At 44.6% G+C, this 26,238-nt stretch overlaps 1 protein-coding gene across 1 annotated transcript in view; it reads left to right on the top strand.

Annotated features, from left to right (window-relative positions):
* The window catches only part of NFX1 (nuclear transcription factor, X-box binding 1), a 72,270-nt gene that overhangs the window by 5,793 nt on the left and 40,239 nt on the right, over positions 1-26,238 (top strand). Inside the window, exons 2-3 of the mRNA XM_075585971.1 lie at positions 7,853-8,932; positions 19,271-19,432. Coding sequence (XP_075442086.1) covers positions 7,853-8,932; positions 19,271-19,432 — 1,242 coding nt within the window. The remainder of the gene's footprint in view (positions 1-7,852; positions 8,933-19,270; positions 19,433-26,238) is intronic.

Genomic DNA, 26,238 nt, shown 5'->3' with positions numbered 1-26,238 from the left:
GCGGACAAAAAGACAAGATTTCGTGGCACAGTGCTTTGCAGGGGGAAATGGCCCATCAGGATTAACACATCGGGGGTATTGTATTGTATGTCTTTATTTATATAGCGCCATTAATGTACATAGCGCTTCACAGTAGTAATCAAATAAATAACAGATAATATAAATAACAGATCATGGGAATACGTACTTTAGACATAAAAGTAACATTAAGGAAGAGGAGTCCCTGCTCCGAGGAGCTTACTGTCTAATTGGTAAGTAGGGAGAACGTACAGAGACAGGAGGAGGGAGTTCTGGTAAGTGCGTCTGCAGGGGGCCAATCTTTATGTATCCTGTGTTCAGAATATCCACAGTGCTATTCATATGCTTCTTTAAGCAAGCGTGTCTTAAGGTGGGTCTTAAAGGTGGATAGAGAGGGTGCTAGTCGGTTACTGAGGGGAAGGGCAGAGTACAGAGGTGCGGGGCACAGAGGTGTGGGGCAGTCAATAAAAAAGGTTTAAGGCGGGAGAGGGCTTTAGATACAAAGGGGGTAGAAAGAAGATATCCTTGAGAAGAACACAAGAGTCTGGATGGTGCATAACGAGAAATTAGGGCTGAGATGTAAGGAGGGGCAGAAGAGTGGAAAGCTTTAAAAGTGAGGAGGAGAAGAATGGAGTGTGAGATGCAGGATTTGATTGGAAGCCAGGAGAGGGATTTCAGGAGGGGAGATGCTGAGACAGATCTAGGAACGAGTAGAGTGATTCTGGCAGCAGCGTTTAGGATAGATTGTAGGGGAGACAGGTGAGAGGCAGGAAGGCCGGACAGCAGGAGGTTACAGTAATCAAGACGGGAGAGAATGAGGGCCTGAGTCAGAGTTTTAGCAGTCGAGCAACAGAGGAAAGGGCGTATCTTTGTGATATTACGGAGGAAAAAGCGACAGGTTTTAGAAATGTTTTGAATGTGAGGGGTGAGTGTGAAAGAGGAGTCAAGTGTGACCCCTAGGCAGCGTGCTTGGGCTACTGGGTGAATGATCGTAGTTCCAACAGTAATGTGGAAGGAGGTAGTGGGGCCAGGTTTCGGAGGAAGTATGAGGAGCTCTGTTTTAGGCATGTTGAGTTTAAGGCGGCGGAGGGCCATCCAGGGTGATATAGATAGATATATCTGCTATCTATCTGCTTCTGAATGTGACTCCTGCTGTATGTATCGTACCAGGCCGCATCAGTCTGTAAGAGACATGCAGTTAAGCTATGGCCCCAGTCGCTGTGTGCGTCGGAGCGCCTGGCGGCGCATACACCAGTATCGGCCGCGACCTGTGGTTTATGGTTGCGCGTCAGGAGAAGAGCAGGAGATTGTGGCGGAGCGTGGGCATGACATCACTCAGCTGGTTCGCCCTCATTGGCTGAACCGCCACATGACGTGACAAACGCTCGTCAACCAAGTTAAAAGACAAAAATCTTGTCTGCTTGGCGCGGCGGCAGTGACTTGGGCCAGCCCTATAGAGGGTCGTATCTCGTTCGCGCCACACATATAGAGCTCGCTGCCGTGAGGACGAAGCCTAAGAGTGAGACAGAATCCGTCCCTCTCCCTGTTCACCCCCGATGTGGGGACCCCCGATGCGGAAATTAATGCAGTTCAGCTCCAGAGACCCACTGCTTCAATACTGTTATTAAAATAAAACAAAAGCAGTTTAATTACCTTAGCGGCTGGCTGCTAAAGTAATGAAAGGGTTAAACCAGAGTACCTGGTTTATTGGGGGTAGAGGGGGTGGGTGAAGGGGGAAGTTGCCCCAGGATGGGTGGTGGTTAGTCCTACCGGGAAGGTTACGGGAGGGGTTAACCCCTTTATTACCTTAGTGTGTACCACCCACCCGAGAGTCTTAACCACCCACCACCCTGGAAGAACTAACCCCTTCACCTACCCTCTCTACCCCCAATAAATATTAAAATACAATACAAACACCAATATTATCCAAAACACCCATTGATTGCCTGTGTGGTTACCTATGCCCTTGAGTACAAAGATAATCCCAATGGCAATGAATGGGCACCCTACTACCCACCGAGAGGTCTAACCACCCTCCCCAGGGCAACTACCTCCACACCCTCTACCCATTGATTGTCACAATGGTAAACCATGCCCACAATATAGAAATGGATTGCCGCAATGAATGGGCAAGCTAAAAATGAAAAACAACCACTAAATAAAATACATTACATTTAAATGTTTAAAAAAGAATACCAAAAAAATACCATTCAGTGTGGTTCTTTATACCCACAAAGGGGCATAGATAAAAACATTGCCAGTCAATTGGCATGCTTTAAAAAAAAATACACAAATAAAATCCATTTCATGTGTTTCTTACCTTTCCCGGGATGAAGATTCATCCTTCTCATTGAACAGTGGCACCAACTCTTGCAGCACAATACTATGATCCTCATCAGCATGATGCGAAGAAGTCCATAATTCTCAGTTGCTTGAAGAGGAGTCTCCGGTGAGTAGTTCTTCTTTTCTTCTTTCTTCTCCAACAGGTCCAGGAGATGTTGATCCGGTGGCTTCTTGGGGTCAAATGAGACATGACAGACCTTTTTTATAAGGCCTGTGACGTCACATTTGACTTACAAATGTTACTTCACCAATCTGATTGGATGTACCATGGGGTGTCTTCCTTTTTTTTGCTGAAGTGATATAATCTTACAGTGAGGGAAGCATATTCTACCTGATTGGCTGGCTTCCCTCCCTCTTACATGACGTCACATAATTAAAAAAGGAAGCAATCGCATGGTACACCCACAAATCTGATTGGTAATGTGACGTTACAAGCCTTATATAAGGCCTGTCACGTCTTATTTGACCCCAAGAAGCTGTCAGATCAACATATCCTGGACCTGTTGGAGAAGAAAGAACTACTCACCGGAGACTCCTCTTCAAGCAACCAAGGATTATGGACTTCTTAGCATCATGCTGCTGAAGATCATTGCGTCGTGGGGCAAGAAGAAGAGCAAGAGGAGGATGAATCTTCATCCCGGCAAAGGTAAAAAAATAAAAATAAAAAAACCACTGATTTTTATTTGTGTATTTATTTATTTTTTAGCATGCCCATTGACTGGTAATGTGTTTATGTATGCCCCATTGACTATCCATGTGGTTTATGGCAAATGTTTATTTTTTTAATTTAAAATTTAATGTTTTATTTAGTGGTTGTTTTTGATTTTTACCTTGCCCATTCATTGCCATAGTGACAAATATGGGCATGGTTTACCAGTGTGACAATCACTGGGTAGAGGTGGTGGGTGTAGTTGCCCCGGGGCGGGGGGTTTGGCCTCCCAGGTGGGTAACGGGAGGTGGTGGGTTTAACCCCTTAATTAACATAGCTGTTAAGAACCGCTAAGGTGATTAAGGGGTTACATGCCAGTAGTTCTTTTATTTTACTGTCGGTGCCCACTGAAGACAAGGAGGATGAGGGCAGCCTTCATCCTGGCAGGAGTAAGTACAACTTTAATTTACTGTATGCTGGCTGGGTAATGTTTTATTTCTAATGGGCAAATGCGCTATTATCCAGATCTGGTAATAGGGATTTTCCCCATTACTGTACTGTGGGTTGTGGGTAGTAGCATGCCCATTCATTGCCATTGGGGTTATTTTTTGCTCCTATTGGGGGCATAGGTAACCACACTGGCAATCAATGGGTGTATTGGTGTTTGTATTGTATTTTAATGTTTATTGGGGTTAGAGGGGGTGAGTGAAGGGGGTAGTTGCCCCAGGGTGGTGGGTGGTTAGGCCTCGGATGGGTAGAGGGATGGGTTAACTCTTTCATTACCTTGGCGACTACTACTGCTACGGTAATGAGGCGTTATCCCTGTCACAGGAGACCAGTACTTTTAACACGTTTACCTACTGGGATCTTTCACTAGGCAAAACAAGATAGTGGAATAAAATGAGGTTTATTCTGGTGAGAACAGCAGGCATACCAATATTACACAAAATACAGAGAATATAAACTTACTGTGGGTCTTGGGGAGACACTAACCTAACTAGGTGCAGGGCCCCTGCTTCAGAAGGCTTACCCTGTCTCCTCCTTGCCCAGAAACTTCACAGTACCTTCCTCCGGGAAGATGCCAGGCTATATCCACTAACCGCGAGCAAAATGGAAAATAGAACTTGGCCGCACAATGCAGGACTTGGTCTCAGCTAGGCAGGCTTCTCCGGCTAAAAACAAAGCTGGTTGCTCTGTTATTCGCAACAGAGCAACTTTGAAAAGCCCGCCAGCGCCTCACCGACCTAAGCCTGAAATCGCCTGGTTCTCTGATCGGCCAGTCCCCTTACATAGACCTCGGTGTTCTATGTCTAACATGAAGCAGGGGCTGGCGACCAATCAGAGAACGGGTCGTACTTTAGCCAGCCAATCAGAATGGGGGCTTGTTTGGCTGCTGACGTCAGAGGGGGTGTGTCGAGCTGGAAATATGAATTGGCCAATGGGAATCGTGCCTACGAGCAGCGCCTTCCCATTGCCTCCCTCTTAGCAGGCTCCACCAGGTCTGGCAGTCAAAGTGTCTTCCCTACGGGAAGCTCTTGTTCTCCGGACCCAGTAACCTGCCCTTCCACGCTCGCCAAACTGTTCTGACACCTCTGGACTTCCCTTCTCCCCTTTGATCCACGATCTCTGTGCAGATATCCCGGCACCAAAGTAGATGCCCGGGCTGACTGTATAAAGATTAATACACACAGTATAAAACCTGACAATGTTTTATTAAACTTCTAACTCTGGGGAAACCTTATACATATGGGGGAAATGGGCCGGGATACTTGTGGTGGAAAACCAGGATTCTGGGGGACACTGTGTAGCCCCGGTGTAATTCACCTCACGTACTCGCAGATCCTGCCTGCACGTCAGGGAGAATTACAGGACTACTGGTAACTTTGTCCCCTTACGCAGAATCTAAACCTTTGACCCAAATATCCCGCTTGAAACTCCCACTCCCGAAATCCCATGTTTATTGCATAAGAGGAAAAGGTAAAACACATCATCAGGACAGGTTTTTGGTATACATTCAGTGTCCCTGGCTTATGGTGCTACTTGGCTACCAGTGACCCACAGTTTCCAGGGGTAACCAGTCGAGCTTCACCTTTTATTATGAAGACTGGCTACCCCTACCATCACAATCCCCTCCCACTACCTACCCGAGAGGGCTAACTACCCACCACCCTGGTGCAACTACCTCCTTCACCCACCCCTCTCCCCCCCAACAAACCAGGTACTCTGGTTTAACCCCTTCATTACCTTAGCAACTGGTTGCGTAGGTAATGAAGAGCTGCTTTTATTTTAGCCTTTACAAACATTAGGAAAGAAAACACTGCTATAATGTTTAGATGAGATATTGATGTCCATGTTTGAGTATTTGGGCAGACGCACACTACGGGTATCCAAGCTATATCCCCCTCTTGCCAAACCTTACAAATTAAAAACCGTAATGCATATTGGCTCTAATTGTGCTCTCCTCCCAAATGTTCAGTTTCATGATGTCCCTTGGCAAAATGATCTCTCTTCCCCACTCGTATTGTGGAATTGGTCACTGAAATAATAATTTCATCTTTTTATGTTCTATCCTGTCTTGCCATTCTAGTGTGTTTGCTCAGTACTTTCAAAAGGCTAAGATGTTAAAACAGGTGAAATCATTTTTGTGTTTTTAATACTGTATAAATAAATTATGAAAGCCAAGAAACATGGATGCTTGGCGGTGGCAGATACTGCTGTTTCAACCGAATTGAAATAACATAACTAATTTTTTTTTTCTAAGTAGTAAAACATTAAATGTATAACCTAAAACAAATATTGCAAAATTACTTGTGTATGGAAAATATATATTTTGTAATTTTTATTTATTATAATTGAAGATCCAGGCGATTTTTAAAATACTACTTGAAATTGCATGCCTAACTACATAATTTGCATAGCTGGAAGTCCTTCATTAACTAGTCCATCAATTTCAGCTACATAGATTACATTGGAAAAGGCCTGGAATTATTTTTGAGCAAATTGTATCGGTGTTCTTCATTCATGTGTTCTAATTTTGTATTGTTGTTTTACAGTCCAGGGGGAGCATATAGGAGAAAAACACAGACAAATCTAAGTGCAGATGATAGTGTAAAAAGTGGTGTAACATCTTGAATCTTGGCTCTTATGCGCTGCCTACTCATAGGATGTCAAAAGTATTAAAGCGTATTAAAACTGTGGCAATACTGTGTCTTTATACCAGGCCAGGATGTGCATCAAACAGGGGTATCAGGAGAGATGAACCTTAGTAGTACAAAAGAAAAATGCTCATAGCACAGATCAGTACGATAAAAAATGTTTATATTAAGAGAGTAGAAATTTGCACTTACAAATTTGTGTTTTGTGTTTTTTGCTCATTAAACCTTTTTGGCATATTCACCCCCCCCCCCACCCCCTCTTTGGACTTTTTTGTGTGCTGGGAACAATAGATTTCTTTGTATCAAAGTGATATTAAATTGACAAATACAAATACATTTAACATATTTTATGATTGCACTGGTTAACGCACCCCGTCTGGCATTAACGGCCCTGAAAGTCAGTGTGAATTAACAGCAGATCGGTTGCTCTAACCTGTACCAGCTCTTTATTAACCTGTCCCTTAATGCACATGAGCATGCAAGCTTTTGGAATGAAGGGGACCCGTAGTGTTCCTTTATATTGTAGTTATTCAGAATTAAGTTGTATTTGTGTCCCTAGATTATTTCTGCAATTAACAGTCTAGTGCTTGTTCCAACTTCTAAAATGGTGCTTCAACCAAAAAATAGTAATCTGTGCCAGAAAACGCAGCTCCGATTGTGCAGATGCCAATTTTATAAAAGGCATACAATTGAAGAAACTACAGAATTAAACTTGGCAAAATGTATGCATTTATCAAATTCTTTAACCTAAAGGAGCACAAAAAATTCAAAATCGACTTCTTTTTTTTTTCCCTTTTTGCTCTAGGTTTAATAAATTTGGACATTGCCCAACAGAAGTTTAATTGTAATGTGCATACTTTAGTTAAATAAAGTGAACATTGACTATTGAGATGCTTTGTTTTCCTTCTTTCACTGTTGAAGGTTTGGTTTCTTTACCACTTAAATTGATAACGTTTTTGCTTTTTATTCACTTCAGCTAATTATTGTTAAAAAAAAAAAAACCCACATAAAAGGGAACAGTCTGTCAGTCCCAATATGACTGAGAAGAACATTTTGTATCGTGTGTCTTGGGTGTGGAAAAGATCAAACATATGGGAACAGACACGTTTCAGCATACAAATGTTTTATGCTTGACACGCTGCTATGAAAAGTGAATGCTACCTTAAAGCTGCAGTTCAAGCTGCCGTTTAAAAAAAAAATATATATATATATATATATATATATATATATATATTTTCCCCATTCAATGTGCATCAATACAATCTGCACACTGACAAGTGAGTAGCTAAGCTGCAAATTGATCCGTTCTCCTGTAATCAATCGCTTGCTCCGGGTTATTTAATTTGGTTCTTGCACAGCATTCTGGGTAATGTAGTCCTGGAATATGATTGACTGGGCAGTTCGTAGATATAATTGGTGCACTGCTAGAGAGAGGGCGGGCTCTGGCTCTTGAGCCAGATCAGAAGCGGAAGGGGGCTGTCACTTTGGAAATGCTTCCTACATTAGAAACATTAAGACATTTTTTAAACATTCTTTTTTATTTTAAATGCTAAAAGTATTTTCTCAGTGCAGGACTGATTTATTAAATAACACACACATGTAGGATATTGCTGCTTTAAACTGAATGCCCAATTTAAATTAAACTAGTGTTAATTTAATCACACCCTTTTGTTTTTACTGTGTTTAGGTTCATCAAAATACAATCCTGAGGCTGCTGATTTTATTCCCAGAGAGCGACCAAGCCACCACTCGGGTTGGAGAAGTCATGGAAGAGCAGAAGGTAACAGAAGTTGGAGCAGGAACAGTAATTTGCCCACTACACAGCATCAACAACTGCCTAAGGAGAGCCTCCATGAGAGCGCTGCGCAGAAAATGCACACCTATAACAGCTCTGCAAACAGCAACAATGAGAGAATCCAGCAGGGTTCGCCAGAGACCACCAGCGCAAGTAAACCTGTGAAGAACCACAGCTTTCAGAACCAGAGGTGGCAGAGGTCAAGAAGTGAGAGGTCCCACACAAGAAGCCAACCTCGGCAGCCTCTTTCTGACACGTCAGCGAAGCCCGTTTTTGTGGGAGCCCCACCATTCAATGATTGGCGCGTGAAAACCAGAGAACCCGCCGACTTCTATTCTTCAGAAAGCGAGGAGGTGGTGGGCAGTGCTGAAAGCCGAGGGGCCAAGCCAAAGAGACTGACGCACGTGTCGGGAGGATCTCTCAGGGGTCCGAGGGATAGGACGAAGCACTCGTATGATCGAGAAAAACGGGTAGCTCCCAAGCAGAAGGCAGAGGAGATGTTTGAGAACATCCCACCTCGGGACGGGAAATCTGGGGCTTCTAAGGAACAGCTTTTGAAAACGGGACATGATCAGTATGAGGGCGATGCAGGGAGTGAAGAGAAGCAGAAGCACGAGTGCCCTGAGAAGACACCCCGGGAGTCTCTTAAGTGGAACAAGCCCCGGGAGGAGGATCAGGTGCGTAAACAGAATGAGCCACAAGGCAGCAAGAACTTGAGACCTGACAAAAGCCAGCCGGCAGTATTTACATCAAAAGACAAAAAAACAGATCGGGGAAAAGATCCCCTTCTCTCTAATGCTCATCAAGAGCCAACTCCAAAGCCCCGTGTTCTCCACCGGCTACCTGATGGAGATAAGCATTTGGGAAGGAAACACCCACCTCAGGACCATGCTCCCAAGACATCCGTGCAGTCGGGGTGGAGCCGACAGTGGAATAAGCATGACATGCCAAAGAACAAAGAAACACACACAGGTAAGATCTGTTTTCAAAGAGCAGGTGATCCCTGTGTTCCCAAGAGGCATTTGCTGTGCAAAAAAATGATATGTCTAGGAGAGCCTGCTATTTGTATCTGAATGTCTCCTCCTTGCATTAACGGGCAAATCATATTTACACAGTCTAAAGGAAAAGAAAGATTAGCTTAAAGTGTTTTTCAACAGAGGAACCCTTGGGTTCACCGGGCATCCCTAAAGGGTTCCCTGCAATTTTCAGGTCTTTGAATATTGTACCAAATACAGAAGAGTTTACACTGTATCTGATCTCAGATGCGCTATTAGGAAGGATTGCTGTTCCTTACAATGCATCTGATCTCCGACGCGCTATTAGAGCAGATTGGAGTTCCTTACAATCTTACAATGCATCTGATCTCCGACGCGCTATTAGAGCAGATTGGAGTTCCTTACAATCTTACAATGCATCTGATCTCCGACGCGCTATTAGAGCAGATTGGAGTTCCTTACAATCTTACAATGCATCTGATCGTAGACATATTAGAGAGGGTTGAGGTTCCGCAGAATCTAATTTAATCTCAATATAATTCTAGGATTCTGTAACCCAAAAAGTTAACCTCTGTTTTAAGATCTTATCAGTGTACATAGCATACTTGCAAAGATTTAATCACCCCCAAAGTAAAAGCTGTATTTTAAAATTCAAGCTTATGTCCTTCATGTTACATTTTTTGTTTGACAAACCATGGCGTAATTACGTGAAAAACAATAAAAGGTCAAAAATACTGTAGATTATACTGGTAAGGCTTATAACATAAAGATCTAGCATAAAGGTTCGAAAAACCCTCCAAAGCGTTTGTTTAATATGGAAACATCTTTGTGTTGATTACCTACATTGAAACCCACTGAACGTTTCAGTGCTAGTAACGCTGCACGTTATCTGTGTTGGCGTTGTCCCCACTGAACGTTTCAGTGCTAGTAACGCTGCACGTTATCTGTGTTGGCGTTGTCCCCACTGAACGTTTCAGTGCCAGTAACGCTGCACGTTATCTGTGTTGGTGTTGTCCCCACTGAACGTTTCAGTGCCAGTAACGCTGCACGTTATCTGTGTTGGCGTTGTCCCCACTGAACGTTTCAGTGCTAGTAACGCTGCACGTTATCTGTGTTGGCGTTGTCCCCACTGAACGTTTCAGTGCTAGTAACGCTGCACGTTATCTGTGTTGGCGTTGTCCCCACTGAACGTTTCAGTGCCAGTAACGCTGCACGTTATCTGTGTTGGCGTTGTCCCCACTGAACGTTTCAGTGCCAGTAACGCTGCACGTTATCTGTGTTGGCGTTGTCCCCACTGAACGTTTCAGTGCTAGTAACGCTGCACGTTATCTGTGTTGGCGTTGTCCCCACTGAACGTTTCAGTGCTAGTAACGCTGCACGTTATCTGTGTTGGCGTTGTCCCCACTGAACGTTTCAGTGCCAGTAACGCTGCACGTTATCTGTGTTGGCGTTGTCCCCACTGAACGTTTCAGTGCCAGTAACGCTGCACGTTATCTGTGTTGGCGTTGTCCCCACTGAACGTTTCAGTGCCAGTAACGCTGCACGTTATCTGTGTTGGCGTTGTCCCCACTGAACGTTTCAGTGCCAGTAACGCTGCACGTTATCTGTGTTGGCGTTGTCCCCACTGAACGTTTCAGTGCTAGTAACGCTGCACGTTATCTGTGTTGGCGTTGTCCCCACTGAACGTTTCAGTGCCAGTAACGCTGCACGTTATCTGTGTTGGCGTTGTCCCCACTGAACGTTTCAGTGCTAGTAACGCTGCACGTTATCTGTGTTGGCGTTGTCCCCACTGAACGTTTCAGTGCTAGTAACGCTGCACGTTATCTGTGTTGGCGTTGTCCCCACTGAACGTTTCAGTGCTAGTAACGCTGCACGTTATCTGTGTTGGCGTTGTCCCCACTGAACGTTTCAGTGCTAGTAACGCTGCACGTTATCTGTGTTGGCGTTGTCCCCACTGAACGTTTCAGTGCCAGTAACGCTGCACGTTATCTGTGTTGGCGTTGTCCCCACTGAACGTTTCAGTGCCAGTAACGCTGCACGTTATCTGTGTTGGCGTTGTCCCCACTGAACGTTTCAGTGCTAGTAACGCTGCACGTTATCTGTGTTGGCGTTGTCCCCACTGAACGTTTCAGTGCTAGTAACGCTGCACGTTATCTGTGTTGGCGTTGTCCCCACTGAACGTTTCAGTGCCAGTAACGCTGCACGTTATCTGTGTTGGCGTTGTCCCCACTGAACGTTTCAGTGCCAGTAACGCTGCACGTTATCTGTGTTGGCGTTGTCCCCACTGAACGTTTCAGTGCCAGTAACGCTGCACGTTATCTGTGTTGGCGTTGTCCCCACTGAACGTTTCAGTGCCAGTAACGCTGCACGTTATCTGTGTTGGCGTTGTCCCCACTGAACGTTTCAGTGCTAGTAACGCTGCACGTTATCTGTGTTGGCGTTGTCCCCACTGAACGTTTCAGTGCCAGTAACGCTGCACGTTATCTGTGTTGGCGTTGTCCCCACTGAACGTTTCAGTGCTAGTAACGCTGCACGTTATCTGTGTTGGCGTTGTCCCCACTGAACGTTTCAGTGCCAGTAACGCTGCACGTTATCTGTGTTGGCGTTGTCCCCACTGAACGTTTCAGTGCTAGTAACGCTGCACGTTATCTGTGTTGGCGTTGTCCCCACTGAACGTTTCAGTGCTAGTAACGCTGCACGTTATCTGTGTTGGCTTTGTCCCCACTGAACGTTTCAGTGCTAGTAACGCTGCACGTTATCTGTGTTGGCGTTGTCCCCACTGAACGTTTCAGTGCTAGTAACGCTGCACGTTATCTGTGTTGGCGTTGTCCCCACTGAACATTTCAGTGCTAGTAACGCTGCACGTTATCTGTGTTGGCGTTGTCCCCACTGAACGTTTCAGTGCCAGTAACGCTGCACGTTATCTGTGTTGGCGTTGTCCCCACTGAACGTTTCAGTGCTAGTAACGCTGCACGTTATCTGTGTTGGCATTGTCTGTTCGCGGCTCGGAGCCTTCGGGAACGTGTAAACCGCTTTAAGGTTTATTTGCCGGTGACTGTTGCTGTGATGACGTTAGCATTTGCCACAGATTGCGATATGCCTATTTGATACTCGGGAAATGTGAGTATAACTTTTAGAGGTTCTTTAGCACTGTGCCACCATGTGAGACATTACTGCTCTGTGGTCTGTTTTTGTTTCTTTCACATTTTTTTTATGTCCCCCTCTTCTCTTCTGGAATACTGCATCTGAGGAACTGGAGAACGGTTTCTTTTTGAAGGTTGAGTGGAGGGATATATATATGTATATGTGTGGGTTTTTTTGTTTGTTTTTTTTTAACCATTTTCATATCACCTTATGTCACTGCCCACTGTCCACCTCTGTGTGGGAATAGTGGTCTTAGTTTTTGACCACACTGTCAACAAGATTTCTGATTGTTTGATCTAAGTGCACATCACTGTTATATTAGCACTGTAACTGTATGAGTGCGCCACTCCTGTCAGTACCCTACACATTTTATGATTACAAATAAATTGTTAAACTAGTGCTTTAAATATTGTTAGTCATTATTGTTAGTCATTATCTAATCTCCCATGTTGATTGTTTTTGCATTGTCACAGAGACGGGTAAATTGTTCTTTTCTTTTGTCCGTTGTAAAGTAATTAAGATGCCATGATTAATAATCGAATGGATAAACCTAATGAGATGACATGCCAGATGAATTCATAGAGAAGCATATTCATTTTTCATGGGACATAAATTCTGTAGGTAAAGCCGCTACTGTTGGGGGAATTTAATCTTTCTAAACCGGTCTCACTTACGGCACACCTGTGAGCGTGTGACCAGCATACAGAACAAGGGCTAATGCTGACGCTCGAAAGCTGGCCCAGTTTTCACCTTCGCCAAGGTCCCTCAAATGAACAAGATCTCCCCTTAATGTGTCCCAATATACCATCTGTCACGAACAGCACACAAGTGAGAAAGTGACTTCGATATGCAACCAGAGGTAATACACACGGTTACTCTAGCCAACTCTGCTTTCTCCTCTGTAAGGTACTTTCCATTAGTTAATATTAACCCCATACTCAATTGCAATCATATCTATACTCTTCCACCACATATGAATTTACATATTTTTGCATTATTCTTATATCTGCCAGGGTCTCGAGTCCCTATTTATTATAGAAAAACTATGCACTTATCACACACACACACACACACACACACACACACACACACACACACACACACACACACACACACACACACACACACACACACACACACACACACACACACACACACACACACACACACACACACACACACACACACACACACACACACACGTCTGTTGTAGCAAAATGTCAGAAAATGTAACTACTCTCGAGAGCATGCAACAGTTCATTCACAGCCCCAAAGCATTACCACAGATTTGTTTAATATATATATAAAAATACTTCAAAAAAGTACTTGTAAAAGTGCTTCACATTACAGAAAAATATAATTACAAGAACATACAATAACAGTAAATGCAGGAAAGTTTCTTAAAATAACAGGATAAAACAGAAATCCCTATACATTGTTGCCATATATGTCATAGGTTTTCCTCCAGAGGTAACTGGCGTGGAAAGATGAAAATGCACTTGTTTGGTCTTACACACCTCTGAATTCTGATTTTCATAATACCTTGCTAAGACTTGTGGTTTCAATGGGGAAAAAATAGTACAGAAACCCAGCCCTGTTGTAAATCAGTTGCTAGGTTGACTGTTTTACAACAGAGAATAAAACTCCTAACAAATTAACGTTTACATTTTTGCCTCAATATATAAACACAATAATAACTTCCTTTCTCTAATACTTAGACACGCGTGAGTCATATCAATAAATTCAGGCGCTTTATTACAGGCGTAACCAGACTCATTTTGACCGTCTTGCTCCTAAATTTGAGTGACACATGGAAATCTGTCCTTGGCGCCTCTTACCCATGTAGTGTGTTTTTTGTCTTTTTGCCTTTTTGCTACGATTACACATGTGCAGTACCTGTGATTATGCAGCGTAGATGACGTCACATGATCTCATTTTTAGTAAAGTCCTGCAGCTAAGCCTTGTCATGCGGGCCACCTCTCTGGATATCTCCGGAATGTTAGTTTCCCTTTGAGGCTGACAGACCAATGCTGTACCTGGCTATTGTTTGACTTCTAAATGACACACGTCACTTTTAGTGGGCCATCAGCGATAGCCTCTTCCCCCTCTTCACCCCCCTCCCCAATTAAGGCATTTTTGAAGATCAGCATAGACACTAGAAAAGTCTTGGCCTGTCATAAACCCAATATATTGTATTTTTAAAATCAAACTGTGGCCACATTAACCCCTGAAGTACCAGATTGCGTAAAACACCTTATAATTCATGGCATAATGACAGCCGGTTATTCTGGTAAATGTTGTATAAGTAAAAATGCACATCCTGCTACAGATGTAGCGAAGCTAAGGCTGCGTCCATAGGACAGTCGGCGCTGAGCCGTGCGGACGCTCCGCGATGAGCCCCGCCATCCTCAATGAGGATGTCTTGAGGGGGGTCTCCTGCGAGCGTCCGCAGGTGTGCTGAGGCGCAGGGATTTTCAGCCGAAGAGAAGCAGCTGTTTCTGAGCGCTCTGTCGGCTGAAAACCTCCAATCCAGAGCGGGCTATTGGCCCAGTGATGTCAGTGCCCCGCCTCCCGATCACGCACGCTGGTTAGTGAGCCTCGGCGTCAGCGCGGAGGAGTGCGGCTCCCCCCTCTATGGACGCAGCCTAACTGTCTTTAGGGCCGCTGCCACTGTGACTTCGGTCACAACACCAGAGGATTGAGCAGCACACTAGGTATCACCTTAAAAACTTTTGATTATACAAAGAATAAGTGACTCAAATTCAAAAGTGAGAAATTCAAAATGAATAAAAAGATCACCACGAGAGATTCAGGGGGTTGTTTGTTTTTCAGCATCACATAGAACAGATAGCAAGAACTTTCACAGCGCAAGGGACTCTCCGTGTATCACGAACAAAAGCAGAAAACATTCATAGTGCAAATGTGTCAAAAGCAAAGATTTTAATGTGACCAAAAAACTTTCAAACCTTCTTTTGTTTTTAGCACCGTTGCACTATGTATAGTTACTGCTTTTTTTTCATGATACACATAATCCTCGCGCTGTGAACGTTCTCGTCACCGGAGGACTGACCCCGAGTGGAATCCCATTCACTGTCGCGGACTTTTGCTCCATCGGTCGCGGCACAGGAGACAGTGAGTCTTGCTGCATCTGTATGTGGGGCAACCCCCTTTCATAGGACTGATATGTCTAGGACCAAATGGTAAAGATATGTTTTCATTTTGTTAAATATATGCGATTAGCACCATAAAAAAATGGCAGTGACACATTTTGGAAATTTTATTAAGCTTTTTATCTTTTATCTTTCCATTTGTTTTGAAAACTTGTGTGTACCTGGCAGGCCATAATCCTTTGTTTTTATGCTCATTTATTTTTAAACAATTTTCTGATGCGATCATTACCTAAGCAGGTAAAAGTAGAGTACAGCCATTTTAACTGGAAAATAAGAATTTCACATGACCCACTGGGGAATAAAATGCATTTCGGTTGTTCACAGGACACCATTAAATACCCTTTTTATATTGGTAAAATACGTTCCAAATGTTGTTTTTGTGTTTTTCTACTCAATTCCCTGACACTGAAATTGTTGTAGTACTGACCACTGCTCTTTTTTGGGATTGTACAAAATGGCGCGAGGAAGGGGAAATTATGACGACTAACACGTGAAATGACTGGTGTTCGCACTTTTTGTTTTTTAATATTTTGTAAAATGTTTCATAGCAATTAGATGGATTTAAGATAAGAAGCTTTATTAAAAATAAAAGGTTTTGCATTAGTGGTACTTGCATACAATTTTGCTGTATTTGTGAAATATTAAGCTCCTATCTGTAAAGAGATTTAGAAATGCTAAAAGCTTTTTATCGTGCAGTTAAAGGAGCAGTTGTAGTGGGACAAACATTTTGAAACATCATCATAACAGACTTCCTTTAAAAAATAAATTACCTGATATATATCTATATCATTGTCAATGTACTGTGTCCCTGAAGGTGCTTTATGCACCAAAATGTTGGTTGCTATGATTTCTTTTAAGTCATTAAAATGACCTTTTTGCAATTCATTGAACCTCCATTATTTTTGGTGTTCTTGACTCTTGCTTTTTGATGACCTGTGTCTTGACTAGATTTTTCTTGTCCTTGCACCTTGCCTTATCGCCTGTTACCTGTTTAGACCCCATTGAGGGGGCATCACAAATTGCTGGTTTCTGAGAATTTCTTTGCCAGTACAGTAGTTCTTTGGAGGACTGCCAGTCTTACAACCAAAATGTTAGAAAAAGATAGTAAAAACCCTGCAAAACATTAAGTTACAATGGAAATGTTTCAAAACATTGTTAATAATCTATATTATTATTATTATTATTTTTATTATTTTTTTTATTCATTTTTATATATTTTTTACAAACATCCAGGAAAACGCCTAATGAGGGCAAAATAGGATGGCATACCGCAAAAAAAAAAAAAACATGTTGTAGAAGCTATGAAAATAAAAATAATTTTATTTAAGCTCTCTAAAAAACGTCTCGCAGACCTTCAATGCGTTTTGCACCAAGTGGGGTGTTTTGATAGTCATTGTCATGCACTCAGGATGTCCTCTGGAAGGAAAGCACCACAATACAGAGCCATTGTAAAAGTGAGTTCCCATCTCTTCTACTATAGGGCTATTTGCCACCTGTATCTCTTCAGGACAAAATTTAAGGCTGCGCATATACAGTAGTGACGCGACGTCGCGTCAAAACAAATGCATTGCCACCGTCGCATGTGCTTATAGTAAGTGCGACGCGACAGCTTGATCGCTGAAAGTCATCTCAATTTGATTTTTCCAGCGACCGTAGCCTGCCGTCGCCGTCGCGATAAGCGTAGCCTAAGCCTGAGAGATGTGTCTTTATGCAACATAAAACATATGCCTCAGTCACTTGAGGATTTACTGGGGGGAGCCTTGGGGGCTCCTATTCCATACACGGGGAGGTGTGACACGGGAGTCATGATTGAAAAAAGATTTGTTATGATTATACAACATACAGATGAAGATTTGAGATTCTATATTTAGCTTTGTACCTTTTCGTATATATATATATATATTTTTTTTTTTTTTTTTTTTAATGAAGACGCAAAAGTTTATATTGTACCATATCAAGGGAACATACTTTTATATATTTTAACATTACCATATATATGCTTTAGGTCAATGTGTTTTGTGACTTTGCTACAACAACCATTCTTCCTTGAGCTCTAGATTTAGTTTCTTTTGTACACTATTCTTAAAACGCCTGCACCTTGAACACTTTGTTTTTAAGTGCTTGCATACAAATGTGAATGCTTTTATTCAGCAGGCTGTGGAAAAAGTGATTCATTGCCTACAAATTGTCAACCTAAGTTCTGCTTTTCATAGCAGTCACATGTCTGTTGTAATTACTCTGCTGCTTGCTACCGAGGTTGCCAAGACCTGCAAGTGAAACATTTGTACTTTACATATTGGAGAGGGGGCACATAAAAGTGCTTAGAGGATTATTCAGATCTGTGAAACCGGGTTATGAGGGAATGCTTAGCACATTTACATGCTGCCAGGATTATACACTCTCCTGTATGGTAGCCTAGAAAAGAGGATCTCGCACATCCCGTTCTCATGGACCACTTTAGTGTTAAGAATTGTGTGAAGGACGACCCTATGGTATGATTTTTACTTTAACAAATTAAACAGAACTAACAACAAAAAAAAACAAGGATGTGTAAAGTATAATACATATTTATATATACATAAATTTCCCAGTGACAGAAGGCGTTTCAGATAGGTATATAGGAAGATGATGTAGTATTACTTCTCTCTTTGGGTGCTCATAAGATGGACGCAGTTTGCCTGAAACGAACAGGGTCATATGAGAAGACGGGACATCGCCACGGCACTCCAGTTGCAAATAAGAGTTTTTATTGAATCCATAAAAATACACAACGTACTGAACTGGGTGACATTTCAGGCCCTTTGTCAAGCGCCTCAAAGTGAGATCTATAGATATCTAGATATGTGCCTGAGGGACGCTCTGCGGGCTCTCCGCCACTCAAGGTTAAACGAGCAATCCTCGCCTTGCTCTCCTCTCCCTAAACCCCTTTCTTCTTCCTGCTTCCTTTTTGTAAAACATGTATGTGAAGCAGGTGTTCCCGGAACTGACCTGTTATTTTCACCCCTGTGATCCTCAAGTCCCCGATTATTGTTACTTTCTAGCATTTAAGAAATGCTAATGTGGAAAAAGTTTGCCCACGTTTGCCATTTTTTTGTAGCAAATTCAATTGAAATTTTTAAGTTTTAAGATTCACAAAATCTCAAGGACAGTCGCAGAAAACACACACAGCCTCATCTCTCTCCGGTCCATGCTGCTTCCTCCTCTGCTTGACCACATCCCGCAGGCTCCTGACACCACCTTCTGATTGGCTGCATTACCCAGCAGCAGCCGGTCAGGGTAGAGGAAACTGCCCTACACACTCCCTGCTCTGGGAGATGGGGGTAAATCCCACAGCACCCTTTGGATCCTTCCAGGGAATCCCAGGGTGCTGCGGGAACCCCGGTTGGGAAACACTGATTTAGACACTCGCCCAAATATAGTTCATGCAGTACCAAATATTACATTTTCAGCAGTTACTATGGGTGAGCATCTTGAGGACTCAAAGTATCCATGAAATATGCTGATTTAATGTTCAAGAGGCAATATTTTCTCTCTTATGGCTGTGAGAAACGCATGCACATGCAACACAACCTGGGCAATATTCTCATTTAATATGAGGATTACAAGATGTAAACATATTCAGAAGTGCTGTGCAATGGTGTATAAAGCATGCATAAAGTATTAACATGCCTTGCATACACCAATCTAAAACGGTGCTCCCCTGGTCTGCTACCTGTATACTACCCCCAGCCATAAGGGCCTGGCATGTAATGATAGGGTTAATATTTCTCTGTAGGTGATTGTTTTTTGTGTGTGTTAAATGTGACAACTAGCTGCTACTAAAACAAATACCAAGACATACGAAGTTGTGGCTGTGACCCCGCCTGGTATCGTTGACAATGTTCCCCCACACAACCAAACAAGTAATACTGTCTTTTAACCTGCTCCCTCCTTTTTAGCAAAGTAATCAATCCCTAAATCTATTGGGAGCTGACGCATCTCATCTCCATTTTTGTTCCCAGGCTGTCTGATCGAGCAGCTGACGACCGAGAAGTACGAGTGCATGGTGTGCTGTGAGGTGGTGCGCGTCATGGCCCCAGTGTGGAGCTGCCAGAGCTGCTACCATGTCTTCCACCTCAACTGCATCAAGAAGTGGGCCAGGTCCCCCGCCTCGCAAGCGGAAGGTCGGTAACTGCGCTTTGCTGTGTCAGGGGAAATATGGGCTTTTGTTTGTCTGGTTATCCTCAAATGGGCAGTCACTGGTAACAAGATTGGATTCTAGATCTAATTGTAGGGTCTCGGTGCTTATGTCATGGCCTTTTTTTCCTTCTTTTGGTTAATTTTCTGAAATGTTCCCTGTGAGAACCACTAACATGCTGAGCTTTGTTATAATATAATATTGAAGGGATTATTTGATTGGGCGCGATCCGCTGACACCGCTCTCTTCAGTCGCAGAACTATTTGCAATTTTGCGTTGAAGTGCATTGACGTCACAGAGCAGGAGGGGACTTGCAGCCACGTTTTGCTCCTTTTACAGCTTACAAATCTGTGAGCATGGAACAATATCAAAAGAAATGAAAAGTCCCCCTATTGTACAATATAGGGAAGAAATCTTTAATTGCAACATTAGGGACGGGGGACCCCCAGTCTCTGCTCGGGCTGCTTTTCGTTGCTGGTCTGTATAGCATACATACAATCCTTTGGTAGGTTACATTCATAGTGCACTGAACGCATTTAATTATATGGCTCGTGGTAGACTGGCTTTGCAAACTGGGTTGAAGACCAAAGTACAAGTACACTCAAATAATAAACAAGTAAAGTTTGCTATGTTGCTAAGTTTGTTGTACAGAATTGACGTGCCGGCCTTCACGGGGTGTTGGGAAAGCTTCCGTGAGGCATTGAAACATTGCTGTGATATAATAACTTTCACTTGATCTGCTAATTTGGCTGGGAACTATGGTACTTATTCTAGCCGGACATATTAAAGCTATATAGTTTCTAAATTCAAAGGACTTGTTCAGTTGTCAAACGGTATTTTAAATGGGTAATTCTGTAAGAGGTGATCCCTGTGAGGCTGCAAGCATGTGACGTTGAAATCTGCACAGTTCAAATTAATTGTTTTGGTGACATGTTCAAGGGGAGGCAAGACAGTTTGTTTTCTTTACTGTAGTGTATAGTGGAAATAGCCTGAAATATTTGACTGCTGCTTTAAAGCAACAGCCCATATAGCTATGTAGAGTAAAAAAAAAAGCTGTGTGTGCTGTGCACGCGCATAGTAAGTGAAAGTTCTTTGACTTTTGTCACAGAAATTGTATTTGTATTGGTGATGTTTTAATTAAAAATCAAAATACAATTTCATTGACAAAACGCAAATACATTTGACTTATAATGCGCATGCTCAGCACACATCCCCTGTATTAGCTATTTGCACTGTGTGTGTGTGTAAGTGTGTGTGTGTGTGTGTGTGTGTAAGTGTGTGAGTCTGTGTGTGTGTGTGAGTCTGTGTGTGTGTGAGTCTGTGTGTGTGTGTGTATGTGAGTCAGTGTGTGTGTATGTGAGTCAGTGTGGGGGTCAGTCAGTGTGTGTGTGTGGGAGTCAGTGTGTGTGTGTGGGGGTCAGTCAGTCAGTGTGTGTGTGTGGGGGCCAGTCAGTGTGTGTGGGGGTCAGTCAGTGTGTGTGGGGGTCAGTCAGTCAGTGTGTGTGTGTGTGTGTCTGTCAGTGTGTTTGTGTGGGGGTCAGTCAGTGTGTTTGTGTGGGGGTCAGTCAGTGTGTGGGGGTCAGTCAGTGCGTGTGGGGGTGTGTGTGTGGGGGTCAGTCAGTGTGTGTGTGGGGGTCAGTCAGTGTGTGTGTGGGGGTCAGTCAGTGTGTGTGTGGGGGTCAGTCAGTGTGTGTGTGGGGGTCAGTCAGTGTGTGTGTGTGTGTGTGGGGGGGGGGGGTCAGTCAGTGTGTGTGTTGGGGTCAGTCAGTCAGTGTGTGTGTGTGTGTGTGTGTGTGTGTGTTGGGGTCAGTCAGTGTGTGTGTGTGTGTGTGTGTTGGGGTCAGTCAGTGTGTGTGTGTGTGTGTGTGTATGTTGGGGTCAGTCAGTGTGTGTGTGTGTTGGGGTCAGTCAGTGTGTGTGTGTGTGTGTGTGTGTTGGGGTCAGTCAGTGTGTGTGTGTGTGTGTGTGTGTGTGTGTGTGTGTGTGTGTGTGTGTGTGTGTGTGTGTGTTGGGGTCAGTCAGTGTGTGTGTGTGTGTGTTGGGGTCAGTCAGTGTGTGTGTGTGTGTTGGGGTCAGTGTGTGTGTGTGTGTGTGTGTGTGTGTGTGTGTGTGTGTGTGTGTGTGTGTGTGTGTGTGTGTTGGGGTCAGTCAGTGTGTGTGTGTGTGTGTGTGTTGGGGTCAGTCAGTGTGTGTGTGTGTGTGTTGGGGTCAGTCAGTGTGTGTGTGTGTGTGTGTGTTGGGGTCAGTCAGTGTGTGTGTGTGTGTGTGTTGGGGTCAGTCAGTGTGTGTGTGTGTGTGTTGGGGTCAGTCAGTGTGTGTGTTGGAGTCAGTGTGTGTGTGTGTGTTGGGGTCAGTCAGTGTGTGTGTGTGTTGGGGTCAGTCAGTGTGTGTGTGTGTGTGTGTGTTGGGGTCAGTCAGTGTGTGTGTGTGTGTGTGTTGGGGTCAGTCAGTGTGTGTGTGTGTGTTGGGGTCAGTCAGTGTGTGTGTTGGAGTCAGTGTGTGTGTGTGTGTGTTGGGGTCAGTCAGTGTGTGTGTGTGTTGGGGTCAGTCAGTGTGTGTGTGTGTGTGTGTGTGTGTGTGTGTGTGTGTGTTGGGGTCAGTCAGTGTGTGTGTGTGTGTGTGTTGGGGTCAGTCAGTGTGTGTGTGTGTGTGTGTTGGGGTCAGTCAGTGTGTGTGTGTGTGTGTTGGGGTCAGTCAGTGTGTGTGTGTGTGTGTGTGTGTTGGGGTCAGTCAGTGTGTGTGTGTGTGTTGGGGTCAGTCAGTGTGTGTGTGTATGTTGGGGTCAGTCAGTGTGTGTGTGTGTTGGGGTCAGTCAGTGTGTGTGTGTTGGGGTCAGTCTGTGTGTGTGTGTGTGTGTGTGTGTGTGTGTGTGTGTGTGTGGGGGGGGGTCAGTCAGTGTGTGTGGGGGGGTCAGTCAGTGTGTGTGTGGGGGTCAGTCAGTGTGTGTGTGTGGGGGGGGGTCAGTCAGTGTGTGTGTGTGTGGGGGGGGGGGGTCAGTCAGTGTGTGTGTTGGAGTCAGTGTGTGTGTGTGTGTGTGTGTGTGTGTGTGTGTGTGTGTGTGTGTGTGTTGGGGTCAGTCAGTGTGTGTGTGTGTGTGTGTGTGTTGGGGTCAGTCTGTGTGTGTGTGTGTGTGTGTGTGTGTGGGGGTCAGTCAGTGTGTGTGTGTGGGAGTCAGTGTGTGTGTGTGGGGGTCAGTCAGTGTGTGTGTGTGGGAGTCAGTGTGTGTGTGTGGGGGTCAGTCAGTCAGTGTGTGTGTGTGGGGGTCAGTCAGTGTGTGTGTGGGGGTCAGTCAGTGTGTGTGTGTGGGGGTCAGTCAGTGTGTGTGTGTGGGGGTCAGTCAGTCAGTGTGTGTGTGTGGGGGTCAGTCAGTGTGTGTGTGGGGGTCAGTCAGTGTGTGTGTGTCCTTCTGCAGCCAGGGGCGGGGTGTAAAATTGAGCACCACTTCTCCCCCTCCCCTCCTCCCCTTCTGCAAATTCTGTGCAACCCTCCCCCCCCCCCCACGCAAATTCTGCGCACGCCTCCCCCCCCCGCAGGGTACATGCGCCCGGCACGGGCATGAGTGATCGGCCGCGGGTGAGATTACCCGTCTGCTGACTGGCCCGCCCGGGTCACCCTTTCTTCCAGGAGCCGGCGCCGAGCCTCTGTGCCGCGCGGGTTGCGCCGTGTGCCACTGCTTCCTGCGGGCGCAGGGGGCCAGCGAACGCCCACGTCAGTTAGGAGCGTGTGGGGGGAACGACGCCGCTGCCAGCCGCTTCTGCGCATGTGTGGCGTCCGTCAGCGGCACCATCACAACTGCGCATGCGCGGCATGGCAGCGGGCGGCGGAACAGCGGCCATTAGGAGCGGCGATACGCATGTCAGCAACCGTGTGTGGGTGGTGCGGCGGCGCCACATGTGACAGGGGACGTGTGAGCGGAGCGGCGTCCATTACGTGACGTCACTTCCGTTTCACATTTCGCCCCCCATCTATCCAGTTTTATCCCATCAGGACTAGGTGCCACTAAAGAAGTTTCACTTCAAAAATTAAAAACTATGTGTTTCTCCTATCTGATCTGGGAACTCTGAGAACATGACCATGATGTAATATTGTAAAGCTCTTTTCCTTACTCGCTGTTACTTCTTCCCTCACCTGCTGTCTCTGTAAGTCTCCCATCATACCACTTAGATTGTAAGCTCTTCGGGGCACTTATTGCCTTTTGAGATTTTTTGTTTTCATTTTCATCTGTAGAATATGTTGCTGCTTTACAAATAAATGATGCAGCTCATGTTATAGGAAGTTTAGTGAAAGTTCGAACCATAACAGCCTTAGGTAATGTTAAAGGCGCCTCTCCATCAAGGAGTGTTAACATTAGTATGAAAATGTAGGTGGTGTGGATGTGCCAGTACAATTTGCCAAGGTTGAAATCCATCAAGCAAACATTAGGACACATTGAGGCTGTTTTGTAGGAAGTATCTAGTTGGATGATGGATCTTTTTCATCTGTCTTCTCACACCATCTGTTCTCCTTTCACTCGCGGATATGTAATTTTTTTGTATGATTCTGCCACTGTCGAATACATTTTAAGAGTGAAATTATGAAAACTACACAAAGTAGCTCTGTGTGCGTGTGTTTTTAATGCCCAGCTGCACTGGCACTACCTTCACTTGATCAACACTGCCGGGAGTCCTTGGCCATCTGTCTCCACCGTGTAGAGACCTGGGTGACACCTTGGGGCTAAGATTTCCCTCAGCTGGGAGATTGATAGCTGCACAAGGAGAACTGATCTGGTCTCCTGATGCAGAGCGTAGCAGTGAGTGACCAGGAAGTGGAGAAGGACGACTGGGACTTCCTCTGCAGTGTGGATCAGATGGAATCGTTCCCATTGGTAAGGACTGTGCTGTTGTCGGAGATATGCATAGAGAGTGGGAACAAGACAACCGTGCATAACAAGCCATAAACAAAAATGCCATATTCCCTCAGCACATTCATGAAAACTTGCCAAATTGTATTTTTAAATGGCAATTTTTTTTAAATGGCATGTGCTCGCATCATAAGTAATCAAACAAAGTAAATCAGTTGGTGAATAGGCACCGCACTGCAAATTAGTGGTCAAAAATATACATTGACGTCCAAAACAAAAAAAACATGTGTCGGTCCACTCTGGGAGCCTCGTTGCCCTGCGTTTGCTGTGCTGTCTTTTTTCATTGTACTGTGGCGAAGTATTTGATACGCACCACACACACAACCACCTCTCAAAACATTGAGCTTGTCCCGTGTGCACTAATAGTCATTCTGTCTGCTAGAAGATGTGCAAAAAAAAGAAAAATATATGTATATATGTGCTGTTTTCATAAACCGTATTTTTTGGACTTTCTTTTCACAACTATTGGTAACATTCAATTACTGAGGCACCCTATTAATTTGAGCAATTAAGGTATTTCAAATTGACCTAAAACTGCATTTTCTTTGGCTAATCTCTGCCTCTAATACAATGTTATCATATGGGCTGTTGGGAGTCCATACCCACAGGTGGTAAAGTGAATTGGACTTAAAAGATCCATTATGGCAGGGGTGCGCAAACTGGGGGGTACACCCCCCAGGGGGGTGGGAGATTTTGCTGGGGAGGTGCGGGCAGTTGCAGAGGCCCCACGCTCTTCCCCATGGCATTTAAATTAAATGCCGGGGGATCGCATGAGCTGCCCCTGCATCACTTTACTTACCCAGATTCAGCCGCTCTGTGACGCGGGGTCATATGACGTGACGTCACACTCGTCAAATGACACTGCGGGTCACGTGACGTCACATGACCCCGCATCGTCATTTGACGCAGCTCTAAAGGAGGTGGGGGGGGCACGGCGACGCAGCAGGGAAGACGGGGGCGCAGCACAAAAAGTTTGCGCTCACCTGCCTTATGGAATTTAATAGGAAACTTTCCACACATTTTGTAAGGGTTAAAATTTTATTTGTAACAATATCTACAGCCCCTTCTGACTCTTCTTGAGCACGCTCCTGTTCTAGAACGGGCTGGTCTGGAGAAGCAGCTGCTCTTTTTACACCTGGCTCGTATGTATAAATGTATTAATATAGTACCCACAATGTACTCTGCGCTTTGTCAGAGACAGTACGTGAAACTATAATACAATAAGTGCAACATATAAAAATTGCCAATAGGAAAGGAAATCCCTGCCCCGGAGAGCTTAAAATCGAGCAGATGCTGCTTTCTCTAGAGCTTGCTGCACCAAGGTAGAGCGTCCGGTATAAAGACGTCCGGTATAATGCACATCATTTTTTAAATGGTCTGTGAGCGTGTCCAGGCTGATCTGACAGTTGTTTTCGACCTTGGACTCACTTGCGGGCTTCAACAGAGGAAGATCAGGGTGTCTCTTCAGGGATAGGGAGCTGCCCCCTCTGTGGAGAAGTACTCCTGGGCTGCTTCCTGATTGGTTACAAGGGTATGAATGAAGAGCAGCAGCCAGGGACTAACTCCTCCATGTTCCTGCCTGTGTGGGAGCTTTGCAAAGCAGGAAATGGAGAGAGAAGGAAGAGGAGTCACTGAGGGGTTGGAAACGGATTACAGGGAGGGGTGTCAGGAGTGTGTGGGTTTTTTGAAGGGGGTTGTGCGTGAGAAGTGGGACTGGACTGTGTGTGGATTCTCCCTTACTGCAATCCTGAAAAACAATTTTTGTGGAGTGGAAATTCAACAACTATCCCAAATTCAACATATCCGGAATGGTATCCCATCAATTTATCCCAGCTGCCCTTGTTAGAATCAGCGGTACTCACCATCTCTCTCTGCCTCCATTGGTCATCGGG

Source organism: Ascaphus truei, chromosome 2, assembly GCF_040206685.1.
Source record: "Ascaphus truei isolate aAscTru1 chromosome 2, aAscTru1.hap1, whole genome shotgun sequence".
NCBI lineage: Eukaryota > Metazoa > Chordata > Amphibia > Anura > Ascaphidae > Ascaphus > Ascaphus truei.
Note: the sequence above shows the minus strand (reverse complement) of the source record. Positions and strands in the feature narration are given on the sequence as shown.